Genomic DNA, 13,294 nt, shown 5'->3' with positions numbered 1-13,294 from the left:
AATCTGTCTTGTGGTTGTTTAATCTTTATTTTCAGTTTTTAGTTAATGATATGCTCGTGCTCCAGTGCAGCCTGTGGGGGTCTAAATGTGGTGTTCCGATTAGGTATTCATAATGAAGACTGCTGACAGGTCACTGATCTCTCACTGGCCTGTGCCCTAGTTTACATAATGAATACCTGTACATACTGAAGAAAAAAAAAGTCGTGGCACCTGCGCTGCTGCATAATCGAATGTTTAGTGTCCAGTTAATAACTGTGCTTGATGTTAATGAGCAAGTAGAAAAAAAAATCAATTTTAAAATGACTCCTGCGCAGTAGCTGCTTTTCATGTGTATAGAAATCCGTCAGCTGCTATTGCGCAGGTGACGGCAGCACCGTCTTGCTAGAGAAGAAGAAAAAAATTTCCTTCTCCAAGATCGTTTTCACATCCTTTAACAATTGTAGCATGTTCTTATCCATGTTATAACACACACATATAGAGAACCTTTATGTTTATAATATGTATCTGTACAGAGGTTTTCGTGCTGCTCCGCAGGTCCCGTGCCTGTAGCTTGACCATGCGCATGACCCCTAAGGTTCTGTTCCCAATAATAAATGCCATTATGATCCTTTTTTGCAACCAATCAATGTGGATTCTATTGAATGATGATGCATACTTTAGTTTCTGAGTTCATTTTTTTAATTTTTAAACTTAATTTTAACCAGTCCTTTGGTTGTTAACAGTTTCTGTGCCACCTAGACTTTAAACCTTCTGGGCATTCCACGCTTTATTCTGTACTGACGTTCTAAAACGTCAATGCTTCATAAGTAGTTTGCAAGAGATCCCACTGCAGCGTTAGGTGGGGAGACTACTGTCAGACATAACCAAGTCCCATACAGAGAAGACAGACATGATTCATTATCATACTTGTCTTCCTGATCTCTGTGTGCACCACTCTGAGCAAGCCATTGTGTTAACAGACTCCGAAGCATGAGAGGTGCTTCCTTTTCCAGATTTGGTGATCATGTGATTGCTGGGTGTAGGGAGGAAGCAGGAGCTGCTGCACCCCAAGACCTTAGGCCTGTTTCACACATCAGTTTTTTGGCGTCAGTCAAAATCCGCCAATTTCTGAAAAAAAACAGATCCGCCAAAAAAGGGACGGATCCGTTTTTTTCCCCCATAGACTTACATTAGTGGCGGATCTTCACTGACGATAGTCCGTGATGGATCCGCCAATATTTTAGCGTCTCCCGGGTGGATGAGACGGACTCTGCAACGTTTTTTTTTGTTGACGGACTCCTATTTTCAACTGCGCAGGCCCGGCAGCTTTTCTCTGGGAACATTTTTAACCCTGAATGCCGGGATTGTGAAAAATGTTTATTCATTCATTCTCTCTCTCCCTCTCTCCCTCTCTCCTCCTCCTCCTCCTGCGGTTCCTTTAAATCTCATCTTTCCCCGGATCAGTCAAAACAACGGTCCGGTGGCACACGTTGAGGTTAGAATGGAGACGGATTTGTTTTCCGCCATTTTCCCGGATTGCCAACTGACATCAAAAACGTATTTGTGAAACAGGCCTTATGGGGGCACAGTACATAAAATTAATGGGAAAAAACATTGCCAGTCTTTGCGCTGTCAGAAAAAATATGTCCAAAGTATAAAAATAATTTCTATGAGCAGGGGAAAAATAATTTTGGGTTATTTTTTATGTAAAAAGAAAAAACACTTTTGTAGTAATAATAATTTAATTTTCTATAGCGTCAATACATTCCGCAGCACTTACCAATGAAGCGGTGACATATACAGACAGTAAATTAAATACAAGGTAAGATGGTGAACAGTTACAGGAGGAGTGAGGGTCCTGCTCGTAAGCTTACAATCTACAAGGAAAACATAGGAAATACATGCTTATTTTTCTTTGCATTTTACACTGAAATAAGCCTAAAATCTTTAAAGAAAATAGATCCCACTTATTAGCATATTCAAATCATTTTTTTTTTCCACAATAAGATTTTTTATTTTTTTTTAAACCGATGAAGCGCTTGTACAGTGAAACTCAAAAATAAACGAAGGATCGTTGCCTTGTTAAAGGGAATCAGGTGATTTTTTTTTTTCATATCATACTAATAGTATCCTGAAATAGCGCTTGGGCAGCCCTTTCAGAATATGTAACATTTATTGCTGTACCTTGTACAATTCAGACTTGTGTGCCGTAGTTGGACCCTATGAGTGTAATTCCCCCAATAAACCCCCTTTTAAAAGGCAGACAAAAAGTAAAATGTTTATTGCAATTAATTTTTAAGGGTTGTTTTCCTTTAATTTGCTTCATTTTCATTGTCTATGTTTGTAACTTGCAAACGAGCAGGGTTCATTAAAAGTCTATAGGATCAGCCCTCCTAAGCCATCTATATGAGCATGTAGGTCATAGAAATTTGAATAAATTGTACTTTGATATCTACAATCAAAAACTTTATTCCCGAGAAAACCACATTTTACTTAACTTTAAATGAGCTGTTAAAATCTTGTTTTTTAAAAAGGGGGCATTACCAGTGTGATAAGTAATGACGGACAGTCTCCAACCCAGATCTATGTCTTAAACTTGTAACACACCCTTTCATTTAAAATAAGCTCTAGATAAATAGATCTTAACAGCTCATTTATATATTAAAGGGAATCTGTCTCCTATTTTTTTTGCATATAAGCTGCCGGCACCGCCGTCAGGGGCTTATCTACAGCATTCTGTAATGCTGTAGATAAACTCCCGATGTAACCTGAAAGATAAAAATGAATTATATTATGGGCGTGGTCCGGTCCGATGGGTGTCGCGGTCTGGGTTCGGCGCATCTCAACTTCTAGCAATGCTTCTGTCGATGCTCCTGCGCAGGCATACTTTACCTGCCCTGTTGAGGGCAGAGCAGAGTACTGCAGTGCGCAGGGGCCGGGAAAGGTCAGAGAATTACGCCTGCGCAGGAGCCGCAACAGAAGCAAGGAAGAGGACGTCATCGCTAGAAGATAGGAGGCGCTGAACCACGACACCCATTGGACCACACCGGACCGCGCCCCCCGGTGAGTATAATACAACTTGTTTTTCTTATCTTTCAGGTTACAATGGGGGATTATTTACAGCATTACAGAATGCTTTAGATAAGACCCTGATGGCGGTGCCGGCAGCTTATATGCGAAAAACAAGGTGACAGATTCCCTTTAAGAAAAATGTGGAATAATAATTTTTCTATGACGTCAACATTATTCCGCAGCACTTAACATTTTAGAGGGGACTTGTACAGACAATAAAGGCATTATAAATAAACACATAAATCAACATACCAAAAGGAGGTTGGGCCCTTCTCGTAAGCTTACAATCTTTGAGAAAATTGGGGAGACATGAAAGGAGTGTGGTGAAAAAAGCTTGTGTTGTATGATCGGAACATCAATAAAATACATAGGTGGATTCAAATAATGCTTCCTGAGCCGGTCACAAGCCAGTGTCCGTACAGACACAGAGGGCTAATAAGGGAGGGTGTGTGGCCTGATGCTATGAGGGTCCTGATTTTGAAGAATGTTTAGAATGGGCAGAACAGGGATAGTTATGTGTAGCAACCCTGCCGGCATCACTGCATGGCCTCCCATCTCCCACACACCAACTTACTCACTGCTCCAGGTCATACTGTGAGTTCTGTCTGCCGCCGGCTCCATGCTGTGTGCCTCTTGCTTCCTGCCTGCTCTCTGCATGCTTCCTGGCTGTGTGCATAGGAGGGCGGTGCCAGCACTCTCTGGTTCTTATGGAATCAGTGTGCATCTGTCTAATGTGCTCCCGGCCAATCACCAAGAGGCCTCTGTTATTTAGGGCAGCTTCACCCGGTGGAAGCTGCCTGAGCAACTCCTTCACTCAGTTAGTGTCTTGCTACTGAGTTGCCAGGTCATGTCCTGTATCTGGAGGCTAGATTCCTAGTCCTGTATCTGTACCTGTCTGTCTGCCCTCCAGGAGGCAGAATATCATGGTCTGTGTCCTTCCTAGCTTTGTCTTGTACCGGTCTGTCTGCCCTCCAGGAAGCAGAATATCCTGGTCCCTATGCTATTGCTCCTTGCCTTGTCTCGTACCTGTCCTCTCTGCATCCCTGTCTTTGTTCCTGTACCTTGTTTCGTACCTTTACCTTGTCTGAACACAGTCCTACCTCTGTCTCTCGGTCTCCTTGTCTGTGGCTATGTCTATCCTTGTGTCCTCTCTGTCTGCCTGTGCTCCACACTATTGCGGCTCTGCCTGTGCTCTGCACCCTTGCGGCTCTGCCTGTGCTCTGCACTCTTGCAGCTCTGCCTGTGTTCCGCTCTCATGTTCTGCTTTGTTCTGTTTCTGCTGCTGCAGAACCTCTTGCTGCTAACTGCAGCTTCTCTCGGCAGCCTTTCGGTTCTTCTCCAGTGTGAACAGGTCCAAACCTGTTCCTTCATATCCATCTATATTCACATCCTTCCCGTACCAGTACCTGCACCTCCTGTGTGAACAAGTTTCTACCTATTCCATACATCACTACTTCCTGCCCGAGTCCCTGTGCATTCCCAGTCAGCTGTGCCCGCCTGCCTGTGTGTCAGCCATAATTACCTGAATTCGGACTTGCATAAACCATGGCCGAAAGAAGAGTTCCAGAAATTTAATTAAAACCACATATTTTATACATAATTAAAAATAACAAAAATTTAAAACATCAAAAAGCACTCAAACTAGGAGGGATGTGCAACACGTGTTTAAATATCCTTCAGCAAATACATCACCACTAATAATAATCCCAAACTAGATCCACAATATAGCGCTATATAGCCACATAACATATATCCAATCCAGAATGTGGCACTATATATCCGTATTACATATGTGCAATAGAAACATGTCCACAATATAGCGCTATATATTCACATTACATATTAATGATGGAATCAAGTCCTCCATGTAGCGCTTTATATCCTTATAACATATGTATAATGAAATCCGGTCACATTACCAGGGAAAGCAGGTTGCAGGTGAAGGCAGCAGAAACACCGTGATGACATGTCTCTCCTCACCGCGACACGCGTTTCGCATCCAGCTTCTTCCAGGGGCATTTCAGAGGTGGGCATACATGGGATTTAAATACATTGGCGGTGCTAATCAGCGCACCTATTGGAACTCGGTATATCCATAGTGGAGTGAGTAATTGGTCAATCAGAATCAATGCGGCGCATGAAGCTCTTCCCTCCTTCCCAGTATGAACATCACTTCCAGACCTGCGTCCACTGGAACGCTTGCTGAATCGCAAGCGACCTGAGTTGCCCTGATACAGGCAAGTGTAGGAGATGGGTCGGGCGCATGCGCACCATCTGATGATCAAAATTAAACGGAGCATAATCTGATGATACATTTCAAACAGAGGATAATAATAAGGACAGTACTGGAAACTAGTATCTATATATAATTATACATACACAGTCAATTATATAATATGGCGAAGGGACCATTCATTCATTCATTCAACATTAATATTATTAGAATGCAAAAATAAATTCATATTGCCTGCCTGTGTCTCAGCCATGCCCGCCTGCCCGTGTCTCAGCCATGCCTGCCATGCCCACCTGCCTCTGCTAGTCGTGCCTGTCGCCTGCACCTGTCCTCGCGTTCTGTTCCCAAGTGGGGTCAGCATCCACAGCCAGACACCACACTGGAGTAGCACCTGGCAGCTACCTGCCGCACAAGCCTGGACCTCACCATCAGAGGCTCCAGAGAAGACCAAGGTGGCTGCAATAGTTACTCCCCTTCCAGGGTAGTCTAGTTTGTGGCACAGTGGGTCCACAACCCCCTCGCTCGTGCCAACCTGCCAAGACGCGAGCGTGACATTATGTAAGTGAGCTGAGGCAATTGTCAAGTCTAAAGAAATGAATCTTTTGGGCACTCTTAAAACTGTGGATATTGGGAAAGTAGTCCATTCTAATGAACTGGCGCAGCACTTGAGAAGTCTTGGAGATGAGTGGGAGGTTCAGATTATAAGGGATGTTAGTCTTTGGTGACTAGAAGAATGGCGAGCACGGTTAGGGTGGTGTACTGAGATGAGGGAGGAGATGTAGGGTGGTGCTGAACCATGAAGTGCTTTGTAGGAGAGTGTGGTAAGTTTGTGCAGAAGGGAAGTGGCCCACAATGTGTGTGTGTGTGTATACATAAATATATATGTGTGTGTATATATATATATATATATATATATATATTACACGCTACTGCTCCCATCAGCTGCCGTTAATAACGAGAGCAGGAGCTACTGATGGGAGTATGCACCAGCCAGCGCATGCACTGTAAATAAATCATTTAAAAAAAAATTGGCGTGTGTTCCTCTGCATTTTTGCTAACCAGCCAGTGAAATATCACAGCTGCGGGATTCAATCCTCAGCTATCAGCTTTAGAAAGGTTGGTTATTACGAATATAAGGGTCCCCACTCCAATTTTTAAATGTATAGAAATAATTAAAAAGAACAGTGTGTTGTCTCTCTCCCCCCCCCCCCCCCATTTTCGACAACCAGCCTTGCTAAAGCAGACAGCTGGGGGCTGGTATTCTCAGGCTTGTAAGGTGCCATGGATATTGGCCCCCAGTCTAAAAATAGCAGCCTGCAGCTGCCCAGAAAAGGCGCATCTATTAGATGCCCCAATTCTAGCACTTTGCCCAGCTCTTCCCACTTGCCCTGCAGCGGTAGTGGGGTTCATATTTGTGGGGTTGATGTCACTTGACAAATGTGACATCAAGCCCACAGATTAGTAATGGAGAGGCATCTGCAAGACACCTATCCAATACTAATACTATAGTTGTATGGTAAATAAAGACACAGAATAAAGATCTTTATTTCAAATAAAAAAAAAACTGTTTTTCATTTTTAATTAAAATTAAGGAAACACAGTTATACTTACCTAACACCGAATTCCTTTGAAGCCTGCGTTCTCCTGTAATAAAACAAAAATTAAAAACATTATCCATCACCTGTCCATCTTTCTGTCTCACGCCGTAATTCATATCTGAGGGATAAATACTTTTCAACCTACACTGTGCTAAGGTGCAACCGTCCACGCTGAGAATCTTTGGTGAATGAGCTGCTGCGAGCGCAGCATCAGTGACTAGTGGTGACGTCTTCGAGGTAACCACCAGTCACTGAGGCTGCGTTCCCAGCTGGGCCAATGAACTGCTGTGACCTCCCTATGGTGACATCACCGCTAGCGCAGTGAGAAATAGTCTCAGGTTCAGAGGCAAGTTCACCGGGAGAATTTCACTGCGTTGAATTTGAACTGCGGTTATCTTGCTTCTGCACCATGACTTTTTCTCACTGTGCTAGCGGTGGGAATGCAGCCTCAGTTGAATATAACGCTCCACATTGTCACCTGCTCACGCTGAATGCTGGCATAGCAGGGGAAAATGAGAACCGTCTTAAGCACTCGGCGCCGAGGAACAGCGCCAACTATACTACCGCTTCCCTGGCGCCTGTACGTGTGGTACTGATGCAGCACATGGGCAGAAGTATAACACACACTGATACACTGACACTGATATCTCTGGTACTGTTTTTTCTGGTGCTGGAAATATCAGGACGTATGAAACCGGCCTTACTCCTTTGGCAGCATGACGAGCAGATCCCCTGTAGCACCTTACTTACTAGGCCCTGCATACCCTGAACTTTTGCATTAATCCATATATAATCGATCTGTGTGTGTGTGTGTGTGTGTGTATATATATATATATATATATATATATATATATATATATATATATATATATATATATATATATATATATATATATATTTATATATATATTATGTACAATAATGTTAGGCGGGAGGGCTGCTTATTGGATACTAGATGATGGCCCGATTCTAACACATCGGGTATTCTAGAATATGGCCAGTGGGTGTTATACTAACCTTCCGACAGCCCCTATCTCCTCTCCACGCTCCCGGCATCTTCCGGTCCCAGTAATGCTTAGCACGAAGGACCAGAGATGACGTCACTCTCGCGAGAGCGCGACGTCATCAGTGGTGTTTCGCACAAAGCATTACTGGGACCGGAAGATGCCGGGCGCATGGTGAGAGGAGGGAAAGAGTCCTGGCGCCATCGGAAGGTGAGTATATCACAATTTTTTTTATTTTAATTCTAATTTTTACAGGTTTATGGTACCCTGGGCCTGGAGGAGAGTCTCCTCTCCTCTGGACCCTGGGTATCAAATGCACATTGAGCGCTGCATCGGTCATCTCCTGGCTGTGTCGCCGCTGACCTCCATGCGGCAGGAGATGACCCGTCGCAACCGTTGGGAGATCAGCGGCTAGCGGTGCAGATCTCCTGATGGTGGCGTGCGTCGTTCAATTCGCGGCCGGACTTTGCCTGTCGCTGATTGTTCGCGGCCGGCCGCGACCAATTAGCGACGCGGGATTTCCGTTACAGACAGACAGAATTAGACGATTATATAGTAGACTAGATATGTGATTAAGTAACGGGGTAGTATATTAGGTACTTGCGGGTTTGAATGTGGGATATTACTGTATTAATGTTGTAGCATTCGGGGTGTGTGTGTGTATGTATGTGTGTGTGTATGTGTATATATATATATATATATATATATATATATATATATATATATATATATATATATTTATTTAGTAGGCGGTTGGCTCACTGAGCTGCTCTCAGTGGTACACAGGAACGCTTCTTGGGATAAGGTTCTGCTGGTTTATTAATGGCTTTTGTGTCATAACACCAGTACAAAATATAACTTATCGCACAGTCCAGATGCCTGCAGGATTCAACCACTCAGGATACAGTAAACTAGCTCCTACTGGAGACTTCTCTGTCTCCAAACACACAGCAGAGATAAAAACTCAGTAGCTGAATATTTAACTTAATCCACCAACACCCATGGGGAGGAGATATGGTGAGTAGTAGAGTTGAGCGACTTTGGTCGGATCGGGTTTCGTGAAACCTGAATGAAACAAAATAAGTTTCAGATGAAACTCGTCCGACTAGAGCAAAAAAAGTCGGAGTTTCGTCCGACTTTTATTTTCCATTGACTTGCATTGGGGTCGGGTTTCGGACGAAACTCCGACTTTGTTTTGCTCTAGTCGGAGGAGTTTCATCTGAAACTTATTTTGTTTCATTCGGGTTTCACGAAACCCGATCCGACCAAAGTCGCTCAACTCTAGTGAGTAGCTGTCTCACCCATCTCTTACAGCCACTCGCAAAACGCTCAACCCTGTCATGACCGATTAACCCCTCAGCACATAACATGCATACATCGTCAGTGACCCTGTCACAATATATATTTATAGTTGTCAGCTTTTGTTTAAAAAAAAAAAAAAAAAAATATATATATATATTAGACTGTAAACTTGTGTATGTATTTAGTATGCTTTATTGATGCACTGTTTTGTCATTACAGGAACAGATAATGTTAAAGCATCACTAATATTTGCATATTAATTAAGTCAAGTTCGACGTTAATAATTAATATCAGACCTAGATAGAGGTGTTTGAATTCCCTTTTAATAACTATATTTTAGAGGGGAAATTTCCACCCTTTTTCATAATGGCGAGAAACTTGGGCCCGTTTTTCAGTTTGCATTGAACTCTGCAGCGGATGGGCAAACAGTTCAGTGACTGACTCAGGGTAGAGGCATCGGTGTAGCTGTTGGAAAGGAATATGATCTTTTCTACTGCTTTCAGAACGGATTGGAGAGCGGAGAGTTTAACAGGTGGGAGACCGATTAGTAGAGAGTTGCAATAGTCTAGACAAGAATGGGTAAGGGCTACAGTAAGGGTTTTTTTTTTTTAGATTCAATGTTAAGAAAAAAATGGAACTCTAGAGTGGTTTTTGGGGTATAGATGACATGAGCAAGCAAATGATGAGCTATAGGGGGTGAATAAAAAATCTGAATTAAGAGTTACCCCACAAGAGCAAGTGTGCTGCTGAAGATTAATGATAGAACCACCCACGGAAATGGCAATGTCGGGCATAGGTAGGATAGTGGAGGGATGATACACCAGGAGCTCAGTTTTGAACATTTTAGATATAGTGAGGACATAAAGTTAGAAACAGCGGAATGACAATCACTGGTATTAAGATTTTGGGTCACAAATATCAAGGTATCACGTTATTCAGCTTCCTATGACCATCATGCCCATATAGACAGATTTACTTTCATAGAGTTTCCTGTATGTAAAAGATGATAAAAAGATGATTAAACATTATTGGATAAAATAAGTTGGTTTGTATTAGCTCTAACACATGATGAGTTGTGTCTTTTCCTCTGTAAAGTTTTGTGTTAGTAAAGTGGATAACTTCGGTGAGTTTAGCAGTAATAAGGCTGTATATTGGTTTCAGGAACTGTGAAATATGCAACTTTTACAAGAATGAGTATATGGTATTTGGCCATATTATACACATTGACGTTTGTGAAATAAATGATGATGAAGGGAGCATCCCATAGTGAACAGAGTTCTTGTTTCCATGCTCTGCTTCTGTCTTTGCTGTCTGTGTGTCTCGTATCCCATTATTGTTGACTCGTAGACAGTAAAGTTAGAATAATATCCTCAGCGAACCGTCAGCCAAGCAGTTGGTCAGAGATATTGTGCAGATTGTAGCATTTCACATAGAATAGATTTGGTGTTTTCTTACTTTCCTCTTCCTACTCGTCTAACCCTTTGGCCTCCTAGATCTTGCTGATTTTACACAAAGTATGTAGGCAGTTTATTTTCACTGCAGGTCTGTGCTTTGAGAGTGTCAATGTGATGTTTTAGAAATAGCATAGAATTCCTATCAACCTCTATGTCCTGCAGGTCACTGAGAGAAATATCATTACCAGTACAGAAGTGTTTGGAGCCCAGCATGAAATGAATGGGTGGCCTCCGATAGCCCGCATGTCGACAGATGTCACAGAACCTCCAAATTTGTTAGCCTCTGCCTGCCAAATGAGTCCTGTGACCTTGTAAACGTCCGTCTATCACAAAGAGGACTTTTTGCTCATCTTACTCTTAGATAGTTTTCTCTGTGTCAGTGAGAGGTGGTTAACTTTTATTTTCACCATTTTTCCTGGATCCTAGGCCCTTTACAATATAATCTTGAGATTTATTGCCAGAATCCAATTTAGTTTAAAGTATTTGATGAAGGTCACTCAATTCTAAGATTTCTCCTGTTCACCAGAGTTGCCTCTGTATATGGGGAAACAGTGGGATGAAATGGTGTTACAGATTCTATTTCCAGTTCTTATACAATTGTACACACTCTCTTCCCTTTCATTACAGTAAGGATTAAATTACATTTGTGCTTGTTTGACATCTGGTATCCATGATATTTTGAAAATGCAAAGGAAAAAAATAAATGTCATCTGCACTTGTTCTGGTGTGATTCAAGGTATCAGTGCTCATGGATTTACAAAACCGATTGAAATGACCATGAAATAAACATCTGCATCTTACAGACTTGGCCAGTGAGCTGAGTTCTCTTATTACCAAACGATGAAACGTTCAGGCCTCTGTATAATGTGTTCCTTATTGAGAAACTCCAGTGATAACTCGAATTGTAACGTTTCATCTGAGAAGCCATCAACAGTAAAGTCGCTTGGACATATTAATCATCATTGTATAACTCTTGGCAGGCATAAACTTAGTCTTAAAAAGCACCATATAGTGGCTACAAATGCTAGAATGTTACAAATTACATGCTGACTTACAAATTTTGTTCATCTTTTGACTGCCTATTATAAGTTTATACCACCTATTGCTTGTCATCAGGTTGTAATAATTGTCCCAAACTGTCATTTGAGACCACACACCCATTTTGTAAAGTCACTTCTCTTTTAGCTTTACCATGCCCCCCTGGTCAGACAAGTCATAGAAAGGATCTTAAGCACATGATAGTTTTATTTTGTTGGCATTTAAATTTAACAGCACCAGTTTTGAAACATTTTTTTTGTTTGGAAGTTTGTAAGGATTAAAACTTGTCCATCAATTTCCCTTTTTTTTTTTTTTCTTTTTTGTTTTTGGGACTGCATCATCTTTGAAGTGACTTTGAGGGTCCTGTGTACAGTAAATACCCAAAAGTGTCACCATTCTCAAAACCACATTCAATAAGTTTAGGCGCTTCACAGGGATTTTTGGAATGTGTAAAGAAAAAAAAATTAACATTTAACTTTTTGTCACAAAAGATTAACTTTAGACCCAACATTTTTTTTCTCAAGGGTAGCAGGAAAAATGGACCCGATAATGTGTTGTGCAATTTCTCCTGAGCATGCCGATACCCCATATGTGGGGGAAAAAACACTGGGCACACTGCAGGGCTCGAAAGGGAAGAAGCACCATTTCACTTTTTGAATGTAAAATTTGCTGGATTGATTAGCGGACACCATGTTGCGTTTTGAGAGGCCCTGATGTGTCTAAACAGTGGAAAACACCCACAAGTGACACCATTTTGGAAACTAGACCCCTCAGGGAACTTATCTAGATGTGTCGTGATCACCTTCACAGACGTTTATAACATTCACCCTTAAAAATAAAAAAAAAAATCACATTTTTCCCACAAAACTGTTATTACCCCTAAATTTTGCATTTTATAACAGGATAAATTGCATGTAACATTTTGTTGTGCAATTTCTCCTTTGTATGCAGATACCCCTTATGTGGGGGTAAAATACTGTTTAGGGTCAGGGCTCAGAAAGGAAAAAGTGACATTTTTGAATGCAGACTTTGATGGAATGGTCTGCCGGTGTCATGTCTCATTTCGATAGCCCCCTGATGTGCCTAAACAGTGGAAAACCCCCACAAGTGACACCATTTCAGAAGCTAGAACCCTCAAGGAATGTATCTAGATGTGTGGTGAGCACCTTGAACCACTAACTGCTTCAGAGAAAGCTATAAAGTAGAGCAGTGAAAATAAAAAAAATCACACATTTCCCACAAAAAATGTTATTTTAGCCCTCATTTTTTTATTTTCACAAGGATAACAAGAGAAAATTGACCCTAAAATTTGGTGCTTAATTTCTCCCTAGTATGACGATACCCCATATGTGGTCAAAAACTACTTTTGCTCGTCTGGTTTAAGGGGTCCATGTGACATTGGCAGAGTCCCTGAGGTGCCAGAATAGCAGAGCCCCCCATAAGACACCGCATTTTACTAACTACACCTATCAATTAATTCATCTATGGGTGCAGTTACTACATTGATACAGGGGAGTCACATAATTTTATGCCATTGGGCAATGAAGACAAAAATAATTATATTTTTAGCACCAAAATTAAGTTTTAAGCCCCAGAGTTTACATTTTTACTCAT

The 13,294-nt window shown here is 41.7% G+C and overlaps 1 protein-coding gene across 3 annotated transcripts in view; it reads left to right on the top strand.

Moving 5' to 3' along the window:
- Positions 1-13,294, top strand: part of FBXL17 (F-box and leucine rich repeat protein 17) — a 1,016,894-nt gene that overhangs the window by 240,568 nt on the left and 763,032 nt on the right. Inside the window, exon 5 of one of the 3 annotated variants that reach the window (XM_073548245.1) lies at positions 10,805-10,972. The exons of the other annotated variants lie outside the window; for them this stretch is intronic. Within the exon in view, the coding sequence (XP_073404346.1) occupies positions 10,805-10,957 (153 nt within the window). The 3' untranslated portion in view covers positions 10,958-10,972. Of the gene's footprint in view, positions 1-10,804; positions 10,973-13,294 lie in introns of those variants that run through there. 3 annotated transcript variants of the gene reach the window in all.

This window comes from Dendrobates tinctorius, unplaced genomic scaffold (genome assembly GCF_039654945.1).
Source record: "Dendrobates tinctorius isolate UK_male_01 unplaced genomic scaffold, ASM3965494v1 ptg000003l, whole genome shotgun sequence".
Taxonomy (NCBI): Eukaryota; Metazoa; Chordata; class Amphibia; order Anura; family Dendrobatidae; genus Dendrobates; species Dendrobates tinctorius.
The sequence above is the reverse complement of the archived record's forward strand: the minus strand, read 5'-3'. Positions and strand labels throughout refer to the sequence as shown.